General features: G+C 42.3%; 1 protein-coding gene across 3 annotated transcripts in view; it reads right to left on the bottom strand.

Moving 5' to 3' along the window:
• Positions 1 to 24954, bottom strand: part of ATRN (attractin) — a 298845-nt gene extending 273891 nt beyond the window's left edge. For 2 of the 3 annotated variants that reach the window (XM_078599563.1, XM_078599565.1), the window contains exon 1: positions 23716 to 24954. In XM_078599563.1, coding sequence (XP_078455689.1) covers positions 23716 to 24326 — 611 coding nt within the window. In that variant the 5' untranslated portion in view covers positions 24327 to 24954. The remainder of the gene's footprint in view (positions 1 to 23715) is intronic. The other variant, XM_078599564.1, reaches the window with a different exon arrangement.
• Positions 24955 to 25469: the final 515 nt, after the last annotated feature.

Genomic DNA, 25469 nt, shown 5'->3' with positions numbered 1-25469 from the left:
TCACTGAAAAGCCAAATAGAGTTGGGCATTTCCAAGGTCTTGCTGGTCAACCAACATAGCTCAATATTAGTGAAATATATTACAGAGATGCATTTAAGAACATTGCAGTACACTTCTGAGTGACCTAAGCAGGGAATACTTCAATAATTTGACAAATTAATGGATGATGCAGTCAATTACCTTGTTGTGCTACGGTGGTCACTAGTCTGTCGTGATATGACAGATGATGATGATAATGATTGAGAGCGTATTACAATATAGTGTGCGCTATGAATACCTTTGTTCTTGAGATCATTAATTTTAATGTCAGTATATTAAATTGAGGTGATAATGTCATAATTGCACAATTAAATGTCAGGTCTCACTGCCATGGCTCGTACTTGATATGCGATTGTGATACCGAGGCATTGTGAAATATTAAATTAGAAAATAACCATAAAACTCACGAACGGGAAAAAACCCCTTTTGAATTGATGAACACGTCCTAACTTTACCAAACTCAAATTAAATAATGCATGATAAGGAAGATGCATCCTCTTTCAAATTGACCTGTGTCAGCATTTTATGTGTTCACATTTGCATTAATCGGTAAGATTCGAGTTCTTGACGTTCAAAATATACAGCTGGCTCGACAAGATAAATAATATTAGTGTTGTTCCAAGGTCACAAGATATTGCTGTAATTGCAGTACACATGCGCTCGTACGGTGGCATAGCAACTCAGCATTGAGTATGATGATGATCTCGAGCACCAGGCTTAACTTTGCTTCAACGTTTTTGATCAAGATAAATTAGGCTCATCCGTAACCATTTTGTCGAAACACAATACTGTTGACTGTATATTATACTTTTAAAAATAATATCATTGTTCCTATGTAGGGCATCAAATGTATTGTTCTGACATACTGTACAGCTTCTTCTTGGTTCTTTCGGTAAAGTCACATAGAATGGAAATTATAAAAACAAAACATAATACAATAATTCTCACGACGTTTCGGCCACAACGCAAGCAGCCGTCCTCAGGTGGAGAACAGGTCTGTCGACACACCCCAGGCTTGGAGCGACTATTTAAATAGGCGTGAGAATGATTTTATTATGTTTTATTTTTAATATTTTATTATTTCCATTCTACGTGACTTTACCGAAAGAACCAAGAATATGAATCCCTGCAGTCACGAAAGCTTTAAATCGAAACTGTATAGCTTATTAATATTAATGAACAATTTAAAATGCTGATTTCGTTTCATAAACGGGTGCAAGAATTGTAAAACTTATTCCCAAGCAATGAGTCGAGAAAAATCTAAATAAAGGCAAACTTAAAAATATGATCCAAATTTCCATACAGGAGCCTTCATATCATTAAAATTAAATCTGTGAGAATGTTAACATTTCCATAATTTATGCAAATGTGCAGAATAGCTATCTCTGCAAAGCAAAGGATGACTCCAACTGTAAAAATGCCACCATTTTGTAATGAGTCAAAACATTTTCATGACCAAAATGTTCAGGAAATATATATATTTTTTTACAGATTTAAGCTATTAACTCACACAGGGAATCAACATTTCACCGTTATCAGGCACAGAAATATTGATGTTACAGAATAATGTGCATCTCAACCCTACAAGCAATTTCGTTATTCATGCTCCGGCTTTACTATTTTACATACGCTTTTACAAGTGTAGATGGATTTCAGAGACAATTGTATGAATTTATATGGATCTAAAATGTAGTAGAAACGAGAGTTTATGGTCAACACTGATGTAAAATCCCAAGAGTGCAGTGGTCACAATTAATTAAAACTTCCAACGTATTTGCTGAACCCTTACTTGACTCTAACCTGGACTAAGTATGGACTAAGTATGTACTTAGCAGAGGTGTGGACTCGAGTCATGTGACTTGGACTCGAGTCAGACTCGAGTCATGAATTTGATGACTTGCGACTCGACTTGGACTTGCATAACAATGACTTTGTCCCACCTATGAGATGTGGACTCGAGTCATGTGACTTGGACTCGAGTCAGACTCGAGTCATGAATTTGATGACTTGCGACTCGACTTGGACTTGCATAACAATGACTTTGTCCCACCTCTGGTACTTAGTATGATAAAGAATCAGTAACTTTCAGTTACCACAGGTTAATTTACCCACTTTTTTCATGACAACACTGGTCACCTTGTGTCTTGACAATTAATTTAATACTCAGAAACAAGGTGGCTTATAATTTAATTTAAAATGTCTACGATGTTCACACGCAGTGAAATATTGTGACAATTCAACATCTGTACTGTGCATTCTCCTAAGCAAGGCCTGGGCAGATAAAATAAACGTTGTGCCCAACTATGAACTCGCATGACATCAGCATGAATAAAACTGCACGATGTATTGTGCATATTTTATATGTATTTTCTTTCTTTTGCCAACCATGAAACACCATTGCTTATTTAACACATTATTGGCCAAACAAGCAAGTCCCTTAGTAACATCGCTAAACTTCAAATTAAATTCAAGCTTCAAATATGGCATTTAAACTGGGTTCCCAATGGACTACAGCACAAGTAGTTACACACTTGCAAGGTTGCAACTTCCACGTCGGGGATTTGTCTAAAATACGGAGACACATAAGCCATTTCATCTTTGCTTTTACATAACCTACAAAATGTTAGTTTCCAATTAAAAAATAATAGAATGTACATGATGACATTTAACAACAATATAAATCACCCCCTGCATGGTCCCGTCCGGACTTCCCGTATTAAACAAATACTCGCACCTCCAAATTATAGTAATTTATTATTGCAGGGAAATGAGCAAAGATGTGCATAATAAACGTGTTTTGAAATTAACTATTTAAATAAGAAAGTAATCAAATAAAGTTCATCTCAAGTTCATGAATAATGTATTTAACATTTTAAATAAGTTCAAAGAACATAAATATATATTTATTTTAAGAGCTAAACTAACGTCACTGAGCAGCATGATTAAGTTATGGTCAAACTAGCCACACGGCCTATATCCAGCAGCAGATAAGGCAAAGCGCTAGACATTATTACGAAACTACTGCAGAGGTAAACGTCCATATAAGCCGATGTTTTGATATGTACAGTACACAAAGTATAAATAACAATGCCTTAAGAAAAAATACATAATAGGCAACGTTTCAGGCAATGGTCCTTCCTTCAGAGAGGGTCTCTATAAATGCACGTGTTGCGTTTTGTTTTACTTTTTGTGCTTGTTGCACCACCGTGCAACGCAGTATCGCCAAATGTGATTTCAATCATGTTAAGATTAAAGATATTCCAAAAATCCCAATGAGTGAGAAGAATTAACGCTGCAGTGTTTCTCGGGAAAAACAGGCAAATCCTGCCCAAGAAAAACAGTTATCTATTGTGTAAAGTACCTTATTTCACATTGGAGCTAAGTTTAAACAATGCAAGGTGGTGATGCACAAGACCAGATATTAATATTCAAGGAAATCGTTTTTTTTCATTCCTGTGCCATTCTCATTTGTAAAAGAGGAATTATTACAATTCGTTATTTTTCCTTCAAAAACCCTGCCTTCTAATAGTTGAATGAAACAGCGTTATTTATATTACTATCAAAGTTAAAAAGTTTCTCCCAAACATTCAAAGCAGCTAAACCATATTGAGCATAGTAATTGTGCGTGTACTTGCAATGTAATCAAAAGCATATCTTGTTGATTACACGTTTATATATGTGCTGTTCAACTATTGTTTTTTGACCGACAACCCAACTTAACAAGGGGAAACATGATTTTAACCAAAAAAACCAGCTGACTTCAAACAAAGGACAACTGGCACGGGATCTTTTGGCAGTTGCGCACAAGCACAAGTCCATAAACACTGCTCGCCTTGACAAAACAATACGTTTCTTTGACTTCACGTGGCTGCTTAAGCCTCCCCCCCAGGCCAATAGCCAAACAGACCACAAAGGGCAGCAGCTGACACACTCCGTCCTGCCTTGTGCAGTTGTCGGACTTACAGCTGCGCACTAAACCAGAACGAGCGGTCCCGGCCCCATGTATTCCCACACGTCCAATCATAACGGCCCTCAATCAGTGGGCTTTCATTCTCATCCCTGCTGGTGAATGCCCCCCACACCAAATTCTTCCTCGTGAGATAGTATACATCCAACTGTGAATATAGCATCCGCGCCGGGGTAAAACGCAAGACCTGTGCTGCTCCACACATTTACAAATCGGGGTTTGATTTTCGGCACTCAATTTTGTCAGGAGATTGGGTAGCCATCTTTTGCTAAAATACTCATTTGTCTACGTGCATAATTAGATACGTATTTTCTTTTGTCTAACGAACAAGTTTGAACGATTTTCATAGCTTTATAAGATATTTTTGTGAGACGGAAGGATTCCCTGTGGAATTAGGTATTTCAAACAGGCCAGCCAACTGGTTTACACACAGATATGACAGCATGTCCAACGGAGTTGTTGTCTATGGCTTTCCCCTCAGAAGTCAAGGTTCATGATTTCACGACATTACAGCCCGTCAGCCACCGTGCGTCAGGAACGCTCAATATAATAGGTACCACCCCAGATTTGAAGTTTTCGTGACTGCAAGGATCCATACTCTTTGGTTCTTTCGGTAAAGTCGCGTAGGTAAATAAATAAAAATAAAAATTTTCTGTTACTTCTATTTTTTATTCTTATTTTTTTACCACCCCCTTCACTGTCACCCTCATCCGTGGCAATAAGTAGCTGTGGCTGACTTCGACTAAATGGGCATGAAAGTACAGCAATGCGAAGAACAGAGGCAGTCACTGACGAAGTTGTCTTCATCAAAGTCACGTGCCATGTTGACCATAAAGGGTGCTCGCGAGCACAGCTTTGAACATGCCACATGCATCGTCACAACTTTTAACATGCCACATGCATAGTGACATGCCAGCAGCCTGTGTTCGCTAATCCCACGTGACTTTCAGACAAAGACTTAATCAAAAAACTATTCAAACCAACAAATCACAGCGCACGTGCTGTACCCATGCCCCTAGCAGTGAACTACCGGAGCGCTCCGATGCATCTCATCTGCATTTATATATGCGCGTGTTTAAAAAAAGGTCCAAATTAATTGAATTTAGTGGAGTGATTGCAGCTTGGTTGGTCAAAAACACACTTCCACCTTGATATTTTATATCATGCTATAATAAATGTGTACTTTGTATGAAGGACTAATGAGTTTATTTCATCTCAAGGAATGAACAAAACCATGAGTAAATAGTTAAGATGCATGACTGACAAGATCTCCAAAGTCAATGCAAATTACTGAACAGAAACGGGCAGAAGCAATCAGCACTGTTTGCACGTGGATTTTCATCCCGTCACTGACACCAATACCCCAATGAGACAAGCCGTTTATCTGTAAGCATCAGAATTAAACTAAACATATTAAAAACAATCTCTGCATGAGAATTGTAATCAAATGCACACCATGTTTTGCAAGCAGCATGCTTGCTATGCCGCATTTTCTTCCAATTAATGCGGTGCTCAATTTTACTCATCCATAAACATTAGCTTTAACCTCTGTTAGCTCCAGGTCAATGGATTTGGATCTCAATTTTCCTCTTTCTGGGAACCACTAAGCGCTAATCCTCCTTATCTGTAAAAAATGTCCGCAACTTAATCTGTGACTTGCAAATGACAGTCAAATTCCAAGTAAGGATTTTTTGCAACGAGTTCAATGGGTGAAGAGCCGTATAAATACACTCTAGTCATGTTGGACAATTAGCCCAAGTGATCTTACCGCAAAGTGTGACTTAGATAAATGTAATTCGGCACATTTTGCAATGTAATGTGCGATTACAGTGGAAAAAAATTGTCTGTGTTGGTCTGCGTCACCCGAATTTGCCATTATTAATCTTTGTAACTATCCTACGACACATCGCGATTCTAATTATTACTTTTAATATTTACACGGTTTAATTGTTAGTTTTCAGAGAGTTCTCAATCTGTATACTTAAAACCTTTTCACTATCCATAACATGGAATAAAAAAATAAGTTAATGTGACTGAATAAAGATGTCTTTCCCTGCAGTTTAACAAAAGCCGACAGGAAATTACATGCTACAACAGTAAGATGTAACATCACGGCCTCATAGAAATTAGCTGTTATTCCATACTGGGCCATTTATCCACTATAGCTGCTAAACATATATACACATTGGCAAAAAGGCATTAGTGTCTTATATGCATCCAACAACAACCACCGTTCACCCCCAAGTGGCGGTGACATCACCACGGCATACTTTGAGGCCGAGCGACTGGCTAGAGGTCTCAGAACAGACCCAGGTGCCAGGGGTTGACTGACTGAGATAACTGGCAGATACACCAGCTGTTCCTCCTATTGTGCCAACTTGCTGAATTTAAGCCGCCTGGCGCTCTGCTCGCTGTTGTGATCATCACTCCTCTGCCCTCCGTTGTTGTTTGAGGGCAATTGCCACCAACTGACCAGTAGCGTCCTTCACGAGCCTCCAACTGCATACAAGCAGAGCCTCACCTTCAATCCACCCAAGTGCCACACTTGACCACGCCACCATATCGCAGTTAAACTTCATTATGGGGGAGGGGGAGCTGAACTCTCCAGAGTGGCCAGAGTGGAGGGGCACATGTGACAGGACATGGCAGCACACGTGACATGGCAGCGTGTGCCCACTTTGCTTAAAGGTTCCATTTCATTAGAGTTCATTGTGGATGGTTCAATTTACCGTAACAAAAGACAGTGATCTCCCGAACAGCCGTTTGAACAGACTGTTGGGGCAAGTGTTGTTGGCGAACACCTATTAAGGCCGGAATAGCACACGCAGGGGTGTGTGGCCAACACCATGCCTGGCTGCCTTTGTCTCCCCCGTGCTAATATTTACACACAGCACCAGGTACTCATTTAAGACAAAGTCGACTTAGGGGAGACCCAGGATCAGTTCAAAAATTCGTCCCCAATGTTGGCTGTAAACACTAATCGAACTTGAGCGGCCAGGTTGGTAGCGCAAACCAACCAAGACACTACCGCTCTCCACACGTTAATGCCACCGAACATTGACTTAACAGCACAGCAAATTACAAACACATTGACGAATTTAAATGTGTTGAAATGGAGACTGGGCCAAGATACTCCGCGTCAACATTTCCTTCTCATGCTGCTGCACAAAGCATAAATAATGGGTCCACAGCATCTTCAGTGGCCACAGTACGTGGTGTAGTGTATCGGCTCTGCACCCAAACCACTAAATCTTGAAGACACTTCACAAGTTAATAATATCATATCCGCTGTAATGTGGAATTAAGCTATGGGTTGTGTTAATTTTAACATTTAAGTTTACCATATCAAATCCAGTGTTGCAATGGTATGTTTAGTTCAGCCATAGCTATATACTGTAGCTTCATATGTTCAATGTCCCACATACTCTCCAAAAGCAAATCATTCAATTATCTGATCAGCTCCTCTCTGTGCGTGGTACAGGAAAGCATGCCTCCCCTGAAAGTCAAGCGTTGGAAGAGCTGGCTCCAATACGTCCTGATGTCACATGGTACGGAAAAGGATTGTTCCATTATTAATCCTTCAGTGTTGCGAAATGTTTTGGGCTTAGCCTTTAGCTGGCACTTACGAATCAGTTGCACTTTTTGTAATGTTTTAGCGTGCGCTAAATTACTACTTTACATTCCCCGTTGACGAGAACAGCACTGCATTAGATGCACTGCAGATAAACACTGCCAAGGATACTAATGAAGGTGAACAAATTTACCGTTCTTATCTTCAAGCGATCTTGCAAACTTCTGACCACAGGGCAAGATTACGGGAGCACTGCTATAAACATAACATCATGTTGGAATGCAGCACAGGACTCAGTGTGAGTGTATACTGTATAAAGTATGCATTTCAGCAGATGTACCCAAGAGATAAAATGTCAAGCAAAAGCGGAGAGCAAGACAATATATATAGATTGAATGAAGCGGTAACGTGTCATATCATGCAGAAAACGTGACATTGTTGGGGTTTGCCACAAGGTGTATAAAATTCAGTCTGCAATATACCAGATAACCACATCGCAGGAAATTACTTTTAAATTACACGTTTGAAGGTACTAACTCTCAAGCTTCACGTGTATGATACAATAAAGTCGTGCTGCACAAATGTGCACCGCATATTCTATCAAATCACCGCCCTCAATAATTCAGCGGTGTATTTAAATGGCGAACACATTTTCGAGTGCGTATGCATGCCCTGTCGCTGTGATGTGAAGAATAATTAAGTGCAAAAACACATGTGATTAACAGAACTACGGTACTTTATCCATTTGTCTCCTAGTCAAGATAGAACAGAGACAAAGTGAGTTAAGTTGGTATACTGTATGCAGTGCAGAGAAGGTAAGAGAAAGGTGGAGAGATGGGGGGGGGTCTATCATACTATATTAAAACAAAAGTTTTGCTGGCTGGAGGGATGGATGGATGTAGGGACAGATGATCACATTCAAAACAAGTTTGGCTGGCTGGCTGGCGGGATAAATAGACGATCACATTAAAGGACATGCGGGTTGCTAGTTAACAAGATAAATTAGTTGATGTAGGATTTCACGGCTTGATGAGAAATGCTAATAAAGCTACTCTTTCGTGATAGCTGTGGCCAAAGATGCTTTCAACGTGGGAGGCGAAATGTCGCAAAGGACAAAAGAGAAGAGCTCATCACATCTATCCCAAAAAAGTTGCCTTTTCGAGGATGTCTCATTATAAACGAGGGCTACCATTTGTGCAAACGCTGTAAATAATGCGTGTTACATCTAAAACCTGTACACGCAAATTTTCCGTAAAGTGTATATTTTATAACCAAGATCTTCTTCCTGGCGAGTTGTACTCGTTCAAATTCAACCCGATAATAAAACCTGAACACAGAACATTCTCAAGCTAAATGAATTCTGCCACTCCAACAGGCCAGGGTTTACCTCCCTGTATGTAACAAGCACCACATTCATAGTGCCTGCACCTGTTCACCAGCATAGTTTAACACCGGCTGGTTCTGCACAAGGCCGGACACACAGAAAGCCATTCAACCCACAATCCAGTCCATCAAAATCAATGGCTGTATACCCCACATGTGCAGGCTTTAGATTTTTTTTTCATAGGGTTGTGTCATCTCGCATGAGTACCACCTGTGAAAGGTCAGGTCATTTTTCGACATTACTGCACCAAACCGCGTTGTGGCATCTGACCAGGGTGGCGAGATGTTAACTACCTCGCCCGGTAGTCAGGAGGTCGTGCGTCCTATCCCAATCCTGATGCCTGTATATTTGCAGTTTACATGTTCTACCCGTGGTCATGTGGATTTATCTCCGGATCCTCTGGTTTTTCAATTCACATTTAGAATCAACATCACGTGTTTAGAGTATTTGGCTGCTATAAATTTCCACTTGATCAAGCCACTGTTGTGGAGCTACCATTTGTGATCGCCAGGTTGCTTCCGAAAAAAGAGCGATATAGCTTAGTAGGCCTTACCTGCTAAAATAAAAATAAATCGTTTATAATTTAAACCAAACCCTCGTATCCATGCGGTGCACAGGATAGGTTGGATCTCGCTTCACTAAAGCCTTGCGAGAGACTTTGTTTATAGCCGTTGGTGTGTGCTGAAAGTGCTCCTGCAGCAGCTCTCTCCACTCTTCTGAGCGGCAACACCGGAACGCGTGGCGGCGAGTGACCGCTCTTCATTGCCTTTCGCCAAACGGAAGGTTGGCCGAGAAAGTTTGGTTGCCCATTTGATGACGTTCGTTGTGTTTTTCTCACGTAACGGACAAGACCTCTGGAGAACCTCATCTTCTTATATGGACACCATCCGGTAACCCCCAGGTGCAGTCGAATCATTTTACAAACTAAACATAGAAAGGTGCGGTTTTACACTCGTTCACACCTCTTCTTGGTTCTTTCGGTAAAGTGACGTGGAAGGGAAATAATAAAATAATAAAAATAAAACATAATAAAATACAATTCTCACGACGTTTCGGCCACAACGCAAGCAGCCGTCCTCAGGTGAAGAACAGGGCTGTCGGAAAGACAGCGTCCGAATGAACACCACCAAGCTTGGCAGCGTATATTTAAGCTGGGTTAGAGGAGGAGGGAGCCTTGACAAAGGAATTTGCATATAAACAGGAATTTAGCATATTTATGGCAAATGTACATATGGGATTAGTCACTACTTGTGGAATGTGTAGGTGAAGGGGGTCTCAAGTCATATTATGCTCTTAAATCGAAATTCGTTCATACCTTTCGAGTTCTACGCGAAATAAGAAGTCAGGGATGACTTTATGATGAGGGACGTACGGAGGAGCAATTGTTTCTGCATGTAAATTTAAGAATAAATTGGGATGCAAAAATGTATCTATGTTAAAAAAATGTTTTCAAATAATCCTACCTAGCATCCAATTCATTCTAAATGCAGTGATCTCGAGACTGGCATGGTAAGATCACAAAGCTACACAAAGCTTCTTAACTTGTCTGCCGTGCATAGGTGACAGCAAAAAGACTGCCCGCAAAGAATAAATGCACTGGAGGTTTCAAACGAAAATGGAATTTCTCGGTGAAATTGCTTATTTGTAAATCCTTAAACGCGCAATGTAAAACAGAGCAAAGTAGCACTTTGTATTGATGCGTAAAAGCCATGAGGTACAATTCTTACATGTTTTTTTACGTTTTGGTAATTCCCAATACCAAAGACCTTTCCAAACTTTTAATGAAAAAAAGTTATTCGTGATATTGAATGCCATCGGAGAATCACATGGTTCACTCTGCCCACTCTCCCACGCAAGGCTTGTACGCCGCTTGCCATATGCTAGAACTTTAAAAACTCGTAAAAATAGACCTATGTACTTTGTAAAGGCACAGCCCACCCCTCCACAATCTTCCTGCACTACTTAACCACCCCAAATAGAAGCAGAACCCAGCTTCTTCAAAGATGTACTCTATATCGCCGCAGGAGCAACCGTTGGAACACTATTGTTGGATAAATAGAAGACATCATTATTACATCAAATGATACGAAATACAAAAACATGTTTAAATGCTTGACATTCAGCCCAGCTCCTTGCATATGCAGCCCCCCAGCTAGTCCACGCTTCTGCCTATCATCAGATTTGCAAGAGAGATAAATTCATCCTGTTATCCACATTTTCATGCAGATAAGATGACCGTGAAACTGAACATCCAGCCACCGCCGGAAGACGATGATGATGAGAATGATAACGATGCTTATGATCATACTACTGCTGCCTTTGCAACTGGTGTTGATGCTGAAGATACCATGTATATCCAGGAGGCCTCATGAGGCCTTAATATGTTTACGTTGGTGTTTTACATGTGGTAGAACACTGCGGTACAGGGAGAGGTAAAGCAAACCACATTACTAAACTGCATCGCTTCTGCGTCTTTTCAATGTCCTCTCCACGTAGTTTATTGGGAAATGTATCATTCACATTTTTGCAGATAAGAGGTGATTAAATGGGATGAAATTTGCAGATACTATGAATACTCCAATTACCTACATATTTGTCTATCCGCAACCCACATTTTCGTCTATTGGGTTAGTATCTGTGTCAAAGCCTTGAAACCAATACAGGGAAATATCTATAACACAGTATGCATGAACCACGTTCTAATCCAATACAAATACACAATCCATTTAGCAATGACTGGTAATTGAAAACAATTCTCATCAGGCCCAATGGTGTTACGTGCGGTCTCCAGCCTCTACTATTAGTGACGGCTATTATTGCCCTTTTTATTTCCTTTTGCCTTTCCCTTTTATTTTTGGTTTGTTACCCTCCCCCCTACTCTCCCTCGGTCCCCATCTAATTCCTGGTCTAGAACATGAACCTGGTACACCTTAATCTGTTCCTTGTCTAAGGAGGAAATCCTACCCAGAAGATATGCTGATGTTACCCATGTATGTATGTATGTAGGAGACAAAGACGGCCAGGCGTGGTGCTGGCCACCCACCCCCTCGTGTGCCGCGTCAGCCTTCATAGGTGCTACTCGCTAACAGCACTTGCCTCAACAGTCTGTGCAGGCTATACGGCGGATCTTTGTTTGTATGTTGAACTTCTTTTGCACCGTACGTAGCCAATCGCACACATCAGAGGTGCATGTGTGTGCTCGCCGATGTGATCGTTGATATTGGTTCAATAATAAAAAAATATATATTGCCCGAAACGTCACCGCTTATATGTTTTTATCTTTTAAGTCCACGGTCTTATTGACGAATGTGCTGAGTTTTTTGTCGGTAAGTGAAATAGATAAGAGACCACATGTGCAATATATGTTAATGCGTGAGTGGTCTACTGAGAAGCAGCAGGACTTATCCTCCCGTGTGCCATTATTCCTGGTGTGCTCCTGATTGAGGGAGTTATTGCAAATTTACCAATCTTATGATATCATAAATCGGCACAGATTGCCACAGTAAGCATTTAAAGCACCCTGTGGGTGCCATTAGCCCACAAATGTTATCATATAGTTTACAATACTTGTTGTCGGGTACTGAACGTCCACAACAATCATCTCCAGTGTCTCGCCATCCACTGGAGAACAGTAACACACCGTCCGCAGCATTAAAATCAATTCCAAACAAAAGAAATGTTTTCCTTTGGCCACATTAAATATGCAGCTTCTTTGAATAAATATGCTCCACGCACATTATAATATACACACACACATAGTAGGAGGCACGGGCAATGGAGACTTTGCTCAAATAAAGCACAATATGTAGAACTGTTCATGCATATTTCCCTGGAGGACAACAAAGCTGGGAGTTGCTGGGGGCTGCTGGCAGGCCCTCCCCGCTCCCCACTTATGGAGGCCCCGGACTGACAACAAAGACCGTCCGGTGAGTGATTGGCTGCTGCTGCCACTGCCAAACTCTCACTTGCTGTGTGACCCACCCTTTGTGTTGTTTTTCCTCCATTGCATACATCAATGCTGTGCATGCATTTGTTTCGTGTCATGTACACTGCACAAAAGTAAAGTGTTTGATCTTCTAACAAAGCATCAGGTTTGGCTCCCCTACTGCTGGTTCTGTCTTGCTTAATATAACAGCTGCTTAACCTTTGACATTTACAAATTATATTTCCCAAAAAAAGAATGTCCACTAAGTCGTTTGCATCGCAGGAGTGTAAGAAAAGATCACGTGCTTGAAGTGACCTTCATCCAGCAGTGGATACATCAAGGCTGATTAATCAGATGTTTTCCACTATTCTACAAATCGCTTGCTTTCACACTGGAGATATTTAATTCAGCCTGTTTATATTGTACAGTTTCTGTCAGCTATCATCCATTTTTAAACACTGCATTATTTTTTGTTACATTATAAATGTTTGTTCATGTGCAAGAGCTGAATGTATTGTTGCATTGGAGGATCATGAGAGGGGACAACTGGCTTGGGGAGACCTTCATCTAGCAGTGGATTTATCATGGCTGATAATGATGAATTTACCATCTCTCCTTCCTTTTGTGGGTATGTTTTGGCAACTAAGGACACCATTAAAGATCAGACACACTCATTGAACCCTAAGATCCATGACTCCACTGCACCATTCTCCAGGGACATCCGTTTAATCTACTGTAAACGCATACACACATTACTGCATACGGTACATTATACAATGTAACCGAATAGACCACGTAGTCAGTAAAGTACAGTGCATCATAAAACATGGGTTCACCTAACCCTCTATGACAGGGGTCAGAAACCCAAAATAACAAGATAATTTATATTTAAAATTCTGTAAAAAAAAAACCTCAATATTTCAAGAGCCGCAATGCGTGTGAATAACGTCACGAAGCAGGCCTTGAAGAGCCGCATGCGGCTCTGGAACCGCAGGGCACCGACCCCTGCACGATGCGATTGGGAAGTGAAATATAGTACTGCTCTATGAATGGTTCCTGGTTCCGAGTCTGACTCATAAGGCCAAACCCACAGGGACCCCCCCCTCATATTGCTTTCCTTCTGGTGCCGAATGGACAGTGCTGTACACTTTGTTCAGGCCTCAAAAGGCAATAGAGATAACAAACTCACAAGGACGTAATATCACTTTATAGAGTATTGAAATTATGGTTCCCAAAGGACTGACATAAAATAACAAGTGCTGGGAGAGATGAATCGACGATATGCTGGGTCACTTGCAGCATCCTTGGGTCCACCATATACCCAATACTGCATTTGTAGCACTGCAATATTTTTCAAGGGCGATTGCAAGATTTGTTCAAATTCTGGGTTGTGATTTGATTCAAGGATCAATTCTGTTAAGTCTTGATTTTACCTTCCTCATTTATATTCTCACGTGTACAGTTTTGTTTAGTGCATAACATTAGCATATACTTCATTAAAAACGTACATAACCGATTCTCACATGTAATGCTTCAATGCATGTATCTTGAGCAATTTGAGTCGATACATCATTACATGCCAAGTATGATTATTCCAGGCAGTGAATAAAATTGATACCTCTAGATGTGCGCGTTCGTTTGCGCCTTACAATGACCTTGAGAAAATACATGGCCTCTACTTCAGCATGATGACACAAGCCACAAAAAAACACATGAACCTTAGCCACCAAAATTATATTTGTCGGAAATATTTAATACTTATGGGTATTTTTTTACGTGCAGAAAAAAAATCTAATATATTTTTTATAATGTTACATTTTAACCAATAGCATCTCCTGATCACTGAAACACTGTACGCATTTTGAATTCAAAACCAACTTACAGTATTCACAATAATCTGTGCCTTGATGCTTGTTGCTGGCCAGGCCTTTTTAAATTATTGCCACAATGCCCATATTGTGAGTCAGTCAAGACAATTACATTTGTATTCAGTCCTGACAGCAAAACAGAGCCTCAGACTCAAATTTCCATGGGTCTTATACAAATACAAGTTCTAATAAGGAAATTAAATTTTGAACATGTCTCCTCCTGGGAACACAGCAAAAAGAATCTACTCAGAGAAAAAAATGTGTTTCATCTCTTTAAGTGCTTTCCTCTAAATTACTCCAAAAACATTTAGGTTTTAAACTTTATGTGCAAGCGGCACTTGAGAAATGAACATTTGAATTGTTTTTTTCGTGCACAGAGCACATTTACTTGGATAAAATATGTTCACAGTGCCATTCCGGCTCCATCTTAACGCCAACGCTGAGGCTTGAGAATTGCTCAAGTCTAGCTGCGCACACATCTGACATAAAACACATCAGAGAACAAGCTGACAGTCTGAGAGCCACAGTGTATGTTTTATTGTGCACCGGCAGTTACGCCTGGCAAAGAAAAAAAGCCGCCTGCTTTTCTAAGGCAAAATTCATCACCTCCACGTAACATGTTCATGGGTTTTCACCTCGTGTTACCAAACGTGTATCGTTAGCAGTACGTCATACGCTACTAAAATGTACAGTATGTCCATACGTGCTCAACATTCATCTGATTACAAACAGCCCAGTGCACCTCGCCTTTTTTTATTCGTACCAAAGCTGTCATTATCATCCATATAAGCTAATTGGCTCTGGCCAGCTTAAGGAGGAACGATTTATCATGATTAAGTTCACCAGCTAAAATGTATCGTACAGTACGCACTTTTTCGCACGGCCAAAGTCACATGAAGCTTGACTTTAGTAGATAGATAGTATGTGCACAGGACTATGTAACCACATACATACCTAGACTATTAATTTAGCTTTTGGGAGAATGTTTCGTTGATGCGTGGTCTTGGGGACTTTCCTATGCGACTTTTTTTTCAAATTTTTATTTAATTAAAAACCTTTTACAATGAGAAGTGCCTTCTTTTAGCTCTTAAAAGAGCCTACTGTTTTAAGTTTTTTTTGCTTCTTGACATCAGGAACCACAGATAGACCTGAAATAGTTATTTATTTTCGTAACTGTTCAATTAATTTTTTGATTTTTAAGTAGTGTAATGTCGCGTACTTATTTACTCTGTAAACATTGGATTTTTTTTCCTGTTCATGTGTACATATTTATTTAAAAACAAACAATTGAAAAAAATCACTCCCATAAAAATAGTGCACTGGTGATGCAGGAGGCCATTTTTGCCCATCACTTTGCGCACCCAGCACCGTGATAAACACAGTAAAATAAACTCGGTGATGAAATTCCCTCGGCCCTTTGCTCGTTCATTCTGTGGCAGCCAAGTATGTGATGGGGTATAGTGCCAGCAATGGTGACGAGCACACTCACCCAATGTTGCTGCCAAAGATGACCGAAACAAAGACCATTCAACACGCACATCTGCGAATGGCATATTTGCTCAAAAGTAAACACGGAAATACACACAATCGCACTACGGAAAACGATATATATTCTGCCTCTTCTGAGACCAATGAGTCAATGTTTGCATTGACACTTAGAACGTTGAGCATGTTCTTTTTCAATGCACAACACAATATGACTGTTATTTACATATTCACGGCGTAGTTCACAGAACAAACTATAAGCCATTACACTGACACTGCCCTACTAGATACAGCATCACCGTACTATAGAGAATGACCAGCATCTATTTAATTTATCATCAGGCAAAGGCTATAGACCGCTGTAGTCTGCTATATGGTCCACAGTAAACCACTTTCGGCAGGTGGAGGAAAAGCAAAACTACACAAACTCTCTCCTGAAGCCCTCTCGTAGCTAGTAGACCGACATTGGAAATGAGCTCCTGAATATATATACAGCCATTACGCATTAATAGAATTCAAAATATTATCTATTATGCAAGGACTGTACACCTACACAGGGTGTGTCAAGGAATAAGTGACATGCCCTACGCAGCACTAAGGTATGTCACGCGACATAAATAATTTACCAATATTAAACACTCATGAAACACAACTGGCAAAAAAAACATCCGGTTGAAAAATATATATTCAAGTGAATATCATCAGCCCTGATCCAATCCACTGCTGGATGAAGGCCTCCCATGCCAACACCATTGGTCACACACAGCCTTACGACGGCACAATCCATCAAACTCCTGCACATAAGCTGAATATATCTTCCATGTGAATGCCGGAAGTGTACTTTTCTTTGCCGAAGTAAACTTATTGCACGTGAAATTGTGTTTTGCTCGCATTAATCTTCAACCCAACTTTGCAGCTTTCTTCATTCCTCTCCTGTAGTGGTTTGCCATTGGTTGTTATAAAGACTACGTTGTCAGACTATCTGAGGCTGCTAATACTTTATATATTCATGTTTATGCCTTTATTTCCATCCGATTTTCAGGAGGACATCCTACAATGTCAATCGCCTTGTTGAAGCAGTATCTCATTTCAGTGTAGCTGTTGGTGAAATGTTTTTGAGTAATTTCTATATTCTGTACTTTCTATTCAGGCCTTGATTTGTGAGAGCTTAAATGGCCAACTTCAATTTCCATTTAAGAAAATGCCTTTTTAAAGCCTACCAAAGATAGGGGATGGTATTTGATATTCACTTGTTTAGTTTCTCTGGAATATAACTGACAGCATATGTGTGATCCATGGGGTTGGCTGGTCATATAAATTGTCCATTATTCCATCTTTACAAACATTTTATATACGTGTGATCGGACGCTAATGGGTCTATAATTTTTAAAACATTTTTTTCCCAACCTTTCTCACTGCAAGAATGACTTAGGCATAATGAACACGAAGAAGACAAATTCGACAACATAGAAGTGAAAACGACTTAATTACAATTAACATATTCCAATCTGTATACTGTAGAAGTGAAATTATTACAATGTCACCACTACAATGAGAACTACTCTATTATAGAGTAGTGAAAGTGGGGGGGGCGGGGGGGGGGAGTAAAAACACAGACTGACAAAATGCATGAGAAAGAAAAAACGCTATAAAAAGTGACAAAAATTACAAGCAAAGAAAATAATTTGCACAACTCTTTAATACTATTTGGAAAGGAATGAGAAAAGAGTGAAATCATACAAACATAAGTGTTCTTGGTTCTTTCGGTAAAGTCACGTAGAAGGGAAATAATAAAATAACAAAAATAAAACATTATAAAATAAAATTCTCACGACGTTTCGCCCACAACACAAGCCGCCGTCCCCAGGTGAAGATAGAGCTTTTATTATTACATTCTATATTTGCTCCAAGTATAACGTGCGTATATAGAATATACACACAATATAAAACACGTCCATCGCAAAGATAAATCAATGATCCTTATGGCGATACCCCGGGGTACCAAATAATGCAAACTGGTCGAGGCAATTAAATATTTTATTTCTGGGACACTATTTTATCCAGGGGTATTACTCAACTCTGCGACTGGGGTACCAATCAATCCGAAATCAGTGCCACTCCGCGATGTCGAAACGCCAAACATTCGCATAAAAAATCAGTTATCGAAAGATTCAACTTTGAAGTGGGCATCGTGAGTACAACTCGTCGAGATGAGTCGACTGACCCATCGCCGACCATCAACAGACGAAAAATGACTGCATCACGGACATTATGCGAGAGCCGGGGTACCGCCATAAGGTTCATATGGTGCTGCAAAATATGAACACGGGCCTTTACCTTGCTGCATATTGCAACCCTTATAGAACTTGCGGAGTTACGGTTGTGCATCGTGTTCAAATTGCTGGCATCATGCCTGGAAAAGACTGTTATGGGTTTTTTTTGTCCCCTGTTATAAGGTGACATCAAGTCCAGACAATCTCTCAGCACCCAGCTAAAGCAGAAGACATGAACAGGCCCAACTGGTTTTACATTTTGGCGACTCGTGACGCGAAACTTTGACATTTCCTAAGTATTTAACAGAGGCCATGTGTTATGTTTCGACTGTTACCTTCTATGCTCTGCATGACCACACGCTCAATTATATACCGTGCGAGCATGAAAAAAAATGGCACAGCGCATGTGCGCTATACAAAGGGAGATGCAGAGCAAGACAATGTGGGCAGATTAAAGAATATAAAGGACGAGTACTGCGCAGGACTCAAAAGCCGGCATCGGACAGGGAGAGGGCATTTGCCAGAGAACTGAAATGAAAATATTTGTGATAATTACTTAAGATGACAATTAGGTAGAGTACAGTAACACACATGATGTTCCAGCACCTGGGTGCAAGGAGAGGCTTGTGATCCAGCATCAGGGATCAGAACCGATCATCCATCTGATCCATACCAGCTAACACACATACGGCTCAGGGACACAAATCCTGAAGCAAGGTTAGATTCAAGTGCCATTCTGCAGTGCCTGTGACGTGTTCCCACACACCATCGCTGATATATTATCCACACACGACGTGTGCCCCAATTGAGGCAACACAAACAATGTGCAATTTATATCCTGAACACGATTGACCACAGCCGACATGGTTTGACAACAAAAAAAAACATCGCAACGGCAATGTCCTTCCCGTATGGGACTCACACCTCCAACAATACTTAACAGCCTAATGAAGGCAAAACAAACCAGCTCAGCAGTGTCTGTTGGAAGGTAAAGGCAGCGCGTTGAGAACGCGTTTATTTTAACAAACCCAGCACAGTTCAACGTTGCCCCTTAATTCCATGCTAACAGGCTCGAGGCAGAGAGACTGACAGTGGGAGGTCACCTGGGAAAATACCGTGTTCTTTCTTTAATGATGTTGCTGGTATTTAAGGGGTTGCCGGGGTGCCGCGGTGGCGAGATGTCAACTACCTTGGTGTTGTGGGTTCGATTCCGACCCCGTCGCCTGCTGTATATCTGGAATTTGTGTGTCACTCTCCCCGTGGTCGCGTGGATTTGTCTCCGGATCCTCCTGTTTTTAAATCCTTTATATTAAGTTCGCTTGCTTACGACCGTGCAAATCTTTCGGTCGTTTTTTAACCCACTTCCCGTGATCCAATCGAGCTGACATTTTGCACACAGACTCGTTGTGCGTGACAATTTGTTTTCGTGAAAAAAAATTTCCATAACTTTACACTTTTAGGAAAAAAAATATATATTTAATTACCAATTGCTTAATGGTGGCAGGCAATCATCTGACCCATAGGTGGCAGCCATCTCAAGCCAGAGGACGAGAGGACTCTAGCCGCCACGCATATAAAGGATTTATAGTAAAAAACTTTGTTTTTACGGGTTAATTTTATTGCCTCCACATTTAGAATCGGCGTGCGTTTAGAGTATTCAGCTGCTCTAAATTTCCACGTGATAAGCCACTTCGTTGAGCTATCATTTATGAAAGCCAGGTCGCTTCTGAAAAACAGCCATACAGCTCAGTGGTCCCTTACCTGGTAACCACCTTTATGGGTAGGTATGCTATTATAAACCCCACAAATTATTAATGCCTACAATGTGGACAATAACTTGAAAGCTAAGGAAATGCCACAATACGTTGTGTATCCACGTGAACAATATAAGCAGATGCTTAATTTGTGAGCGTGATGACACAGCGTTGAGTATATTTGCGGACTGCCGATGCCAATTCCCTTCTCATCCGCAGCCGTGTCCAATCCACTGCTGGATGAAGGCCTCCCAGCCACGTGTCACCGTCCTGAGAAGTTGTCAGTGTCAAACATCGGCCATCAGCCATTCCAGTCCCCTTACATTGTACCTACTGCTTCCTGACAAACAACCTCGCGTATGTAACACTCTATAATGCCTGGATACCCTAGTATAATTTGCCTTCTATAAAAGCTCAAATCACATGCATTCTGTATAATATGCATCACTAGATTGTGCTAAGCAAAAGAGTAGATGACACCGCAGTGGAGAAGAGTACTGTATTGTAGAGGGGGCACACGTACCAATAACCTCTGGCATTTCTTGAGCACATCTGTCTGCTGATGAGCCCCTGACGTGCAAAACCGGTCCAGAGTTGTTGCGTGTTAACATTCTGTCCAATAGGCCGACATGTTAAATTGGGTGATGATCTATTTGATTTGTTGTATATTGTGTACAGTAGGTACTGTAACCGTTTACATGTCCTGTAATACTGGATACCGTATGATGGTAGCGATTGCCGTATACGTAACAATGTAATATGCAGCTTGCGTAATGTGTGCTTCTACAGTACTGTAAAGTATTTATAAAGAGTACAAATTATAGTACTGCACAGAATGTAATGTACTCGTAAAACAATGCGCAGACCTGACTATTTTCAATGTATACCACTCCAACAGTATTTCACTGCCGTGCGAGTTTCACTCGTACGATAAAGGTGCACAATGTAGTTCCCAAATAAATACAATTAGGACGAGCGGAGAAAGCAAGCTCACCAAGAACCATTCCTATCCCCTGTACACAACAAAGAGAAAGATTACCCCCGTGTAGCCTTAAACAACAGACTGTTGTAGCAAGTGCTGTTAGCGAGTAGCAGCACCTATGAAGGCCGGCACGGTACACGTGGCGGTAAGTGGCCAGCACCACGCCCGGCCGCCTTTGTCTCCCCAGTGGCGATGCTTTTACACGACGCACCAGGTACTCATTTGTGGCCGAGTAGACCTAGGGGAGGCTCAGGACCGGTTCAGATAATCGTCAGTGGTGTTGACCGTGAGCGAGAGCTGGGTTCGTAGCGCAGCGCGCTAATCGCTGCACCACCGCTCCCCCTGTCCACGTGAGGCCTATATCCACTGTCGAGACCACGGCCTCGCCTAGTTCCACCGCGGGGTAACCGCGTCGCCGGGTCGGCAGGAGCCGCCGTCACGAAGCGGTGCACTCCGAGGCCCCCTTCGTGTCATTTTTTGTCGTTGTTTTACCTCCGTCGAAGTTATTGCTGTTGCGCAATCGTCTCTACACGATCTCTGAACTATCAGACGGTGTCGTGTGTGGTGGAGCTGCCGAGAGGAACAGTGCGCCGAGGAGTGATGGATAACGCGATTGATGGGAAGATAGGGAAGGCATGGGGGGGGGGAGCGATGTTGTCTATTGTGTTGCGTCTGTCAGCTCACGGAGATAATGCAACAACACAGTTGTTGTTGATAAAGACACGTATTGTAGTCTAAACGCACAGACATAACTCTGGCGTCGACATATTTGTCGTATCAATCTGCTACGAGCACGCTTAAGCCGGTAATCTCGTGACTTGTTGTTGTTGTTGTGATGATGTGGAGGAGGAGGGAATGGTGGAGGGGTCTGACTGGGGTACCCGGTGGTGTGTTACAGTGTTAGGGGTCAGGTCGCTTTGTGTAAATACATTAAACGGCGAGCAAATGAGGCATTAAAGTACAGGTAATTGCTGCGTATAATGACCTCTGTTTGGAATGTTCCTCTGTTTCAACAACTCTATTCTCTGGATAATTAATATGGTTGTTGTTGTTGTTATTATGGTGCAAGTAAGTGGAGTGTTATGCCCCATCAAAATCCACTTTTTATCGTGGTGAGATGCAATTCCCACCAAGATGCAGAGCAACAACGCATTTTGTATTCCCGTGGACAATTCGTACATAACAAGGCTGGCAGAAATATATTTTAAGCACTTACAGCCGTATTATTTCATGCAGCTGGTGGAGGCGATAAAGGTGGACATGTGTCCTCTAGCCCCCAGTATTTGAGTCTCCATCTCTCTCTCTAGCACACATTGCCCAAAGTGTGAGAACTAAAGACGCCCCCAGTACAGAAGATTAAAAACAAACTTGGAGCCACAAGGCGATAGATACTGTCATTGCAAATATCGCGAAGTTGTCACCCTCCAGTCTCCAATGTTGGCACTTTCATCATCATCATCACCTCTCATTTATCTCGGTCTCCTTGCCTGTCCCCCCCTTGTTCGTCTCTTGCCATCAACCATCTATTTCTACCACTGTGCCAATGCTCCCTTACCAGTCCCTCTGTTTATCGATGTCTTGCCATCATTTCCCCCACCCCAATCAATGTCTTCCCAATGCATTCCGCCCCCATTCTCGTCTCGTTCCCTTCCTATTCACTCCCCCTCCACTTGTCTGTGTCCATGTCAAAATGATGTATCATTGTGCTGTAATTGTCCGACGTCTCCCTCCATCAACCCTCGCACAAATATACACGTGAACATGCAACGCACGCGTATGTTGAACTTCTTTAGCACCGTACGTGCTAAGTCAGCAGAGATGCGAATCATGTATATATTGGTAAATACAACAATGTAGAGTTATCTTCTGCACAACACAATGCAGACAAAGCACAACAACACCGTACACACACAGACGTGAATGCACTTAGACCAACCCCAAGTAACAACACTCTTTATAATTCCTATAAAACAAATACATCCACGTTGAGGGGTGCCAGCCCGGAGTGAACCCACTCACAACGCACCCGTGAAAGAAAACTAAAAAGAGCGATTTAATTTAGTTATTTGCATTTATTATTTTATTAATTGTATTATTATTTCTACCTACGATTTAATTTAGTTATTTTCATTTATTATTATTTACCTACGATTTAATGTATTTATTAACATTTATTATTTGGTTTTATTATTATGTAAACCTACGATTTTAGTTATTTTCATTTATTATTATTATTTAATTAGTATTACCTACGATTTAATGCAGTTATTTTCATTTAATATTATTTTATTATTTCTACCTACGATTTAATTCAGTTATTTGCATTTATTATTTTACTTTATCTTTTTATTATTTTTTTTACCTACGTGACTTTACCGAAAAAAACCTAAGAGTAAAACTAAAAAGAGCTTCACGAACTCATCCAATTCCTCCTCCTCCTGCTCCTCCGGTGGTGGTGGACACTCACTTGAAGCGTCCTCCGCAGTGTTGGCACAGCTCACCCATCCAGCCCTGGTCGCAGACGCACTGGGGCTGCTGCTGCTGCTCTCCCGTGGGCGATGAAGACGTCGAGGACGACGACGACGAAGAGGATGACGACGAGTCGGCACATCTCCCATTGACACACGTCCAGCGATCGCACTCAGCCGGGCCGGCCTCTGCTCCCGCCCAGCAGCAGAGGAGGGCGCAGAGGGCGGCGTAGGCGGCGGCGTAGCGGCACAGGACGTGGCCGCAACCCGCCGGGATTCTCCTGACACCGACACCGCCTCCTCGGCCTCGTCCACCATCGAGTAGCGGTCGACCTCCTTCTCCTCCTCCTCCCAGGACCACGACGAGAGGAGCTGCTGCTGCTCGACGCGCACAGCGAACGCGTCCACCTCCAACCATCGCTGAGGCTTCTCCCGGGCGGGCTGCACTTTGGGGGCCACGTCCATCACCAACACAACCACCTCCACCTCCTCCTCCATCTCCCGGTGGGCTACGGAGAGGCCCGGCGTCACGACCTTCGCCTGCCGAGGCGCGGGGGGACGACGACGCGGCCCGCGGTGTCACGAGAGGAGCCGCAGCCCGAGCCGCCATATTCAGCGGCGTCTCTCTACCACCACCACTACCACCACCACCTTCTTCGTGTTCCCTCGGCGGGCTTTCCGACTCCTTCCTCCTCCTCGTAGTTGTATTCTCCTACCCCCACCTCCTTCTCCTATCCAACGCGAGACGTCGCTTGGAGTGTTTTTATTCGCCTCTCGCCTGTCGCCCGCTGCTGCTGCTGCCGCTGCGGTGCGCGGGGAGCGAAGATTGGTGCTGGCCGCGTGGTTGTCCGTGGATGTTCGAAGATTCGGCAGCGACAAGCATCATCGTCGTCGTGCTCCGCTTTGCATTGAGCCTCCTTCCACCGTCTTCATCCCCTGCCCCAGTAGTTACCAACAACAACCACCACCACCAACCTTCGGTGCTTTATCTGCCGCTAACGCCGCTCTCGTTGTTGTAATTTTGGCCAATACGTCGATGGGTCCTTTCCGTCTGCCGGACTCGCTTTAGTGATTCCGCTTCTGCCGCTGCCGATGGTGGTGGTGGTGCCTTGGGGGGCAGGGAGGGAGGCAGGAGCAGGAGGAGGAGGGAGATGCTGAGAGGGGACTTCAGAGAGGGAGGGGAACCACCGTGAGAGGGCTTCGTGGGGCGGGTGGTGTGAGAGATGTGGGGGGTTGGGGACACGTTCAACATGCCGCTCCCCCTTTTCCTCTTCCTCCCCGTATCAACCTCCTCCTCTCCCCCACGGCTCAAGTGAAACGGGGTTCGTCTACCAGCCCCATAGCGCCCCCTGACACAGACATTGGTCACTGATGTTGTTGCTGATGCTGATGATGCACACACGTGGTGGTGAAAATTATTGTCGTTGCCAAGTCATCTGGGGTACCTTCGGCAACACCAGAGGGCGCATACTCTTAGGTTTTTTTCGGTAAAGTCACGTAGGTAAAAATAAAAATAAATAATAAATATTTAAAATACATATTAAAAATAACTGAAATAATAATAGAAATAAAATTAAAAATCACGACTTTTCGGGCACAACACAAGCGTTCGTCATCCGACTAGAGGGCGCCCTTCTCGTTGACTCTAATTGTTAACAATCCGTGAGAATTCAGCGCGTTCCCATTGAGAGGTTGTCATCAGCCACGATCATGCCACCGCCTACTTTCACAACAACAACAATCTACCAAGTGC

This window comes from Lampetra planeri, chromosome 12 (genome assembly GCF_965212315.1).
Source record: "Lampetra planeri chromosome 12, kcLamPlan1.2.h2, whole genome shotgun sequence".
Taxonomy (NCBI): Eukaryota; Metazoa; Chordata; class Hyperoartia; order Petromyzontiformes; family Petromyzontidae; genus Lampetra; species Lampetra planeri.
This window is presented reverse-complemented; position numbering and strand designations above follow the sequence as displayed.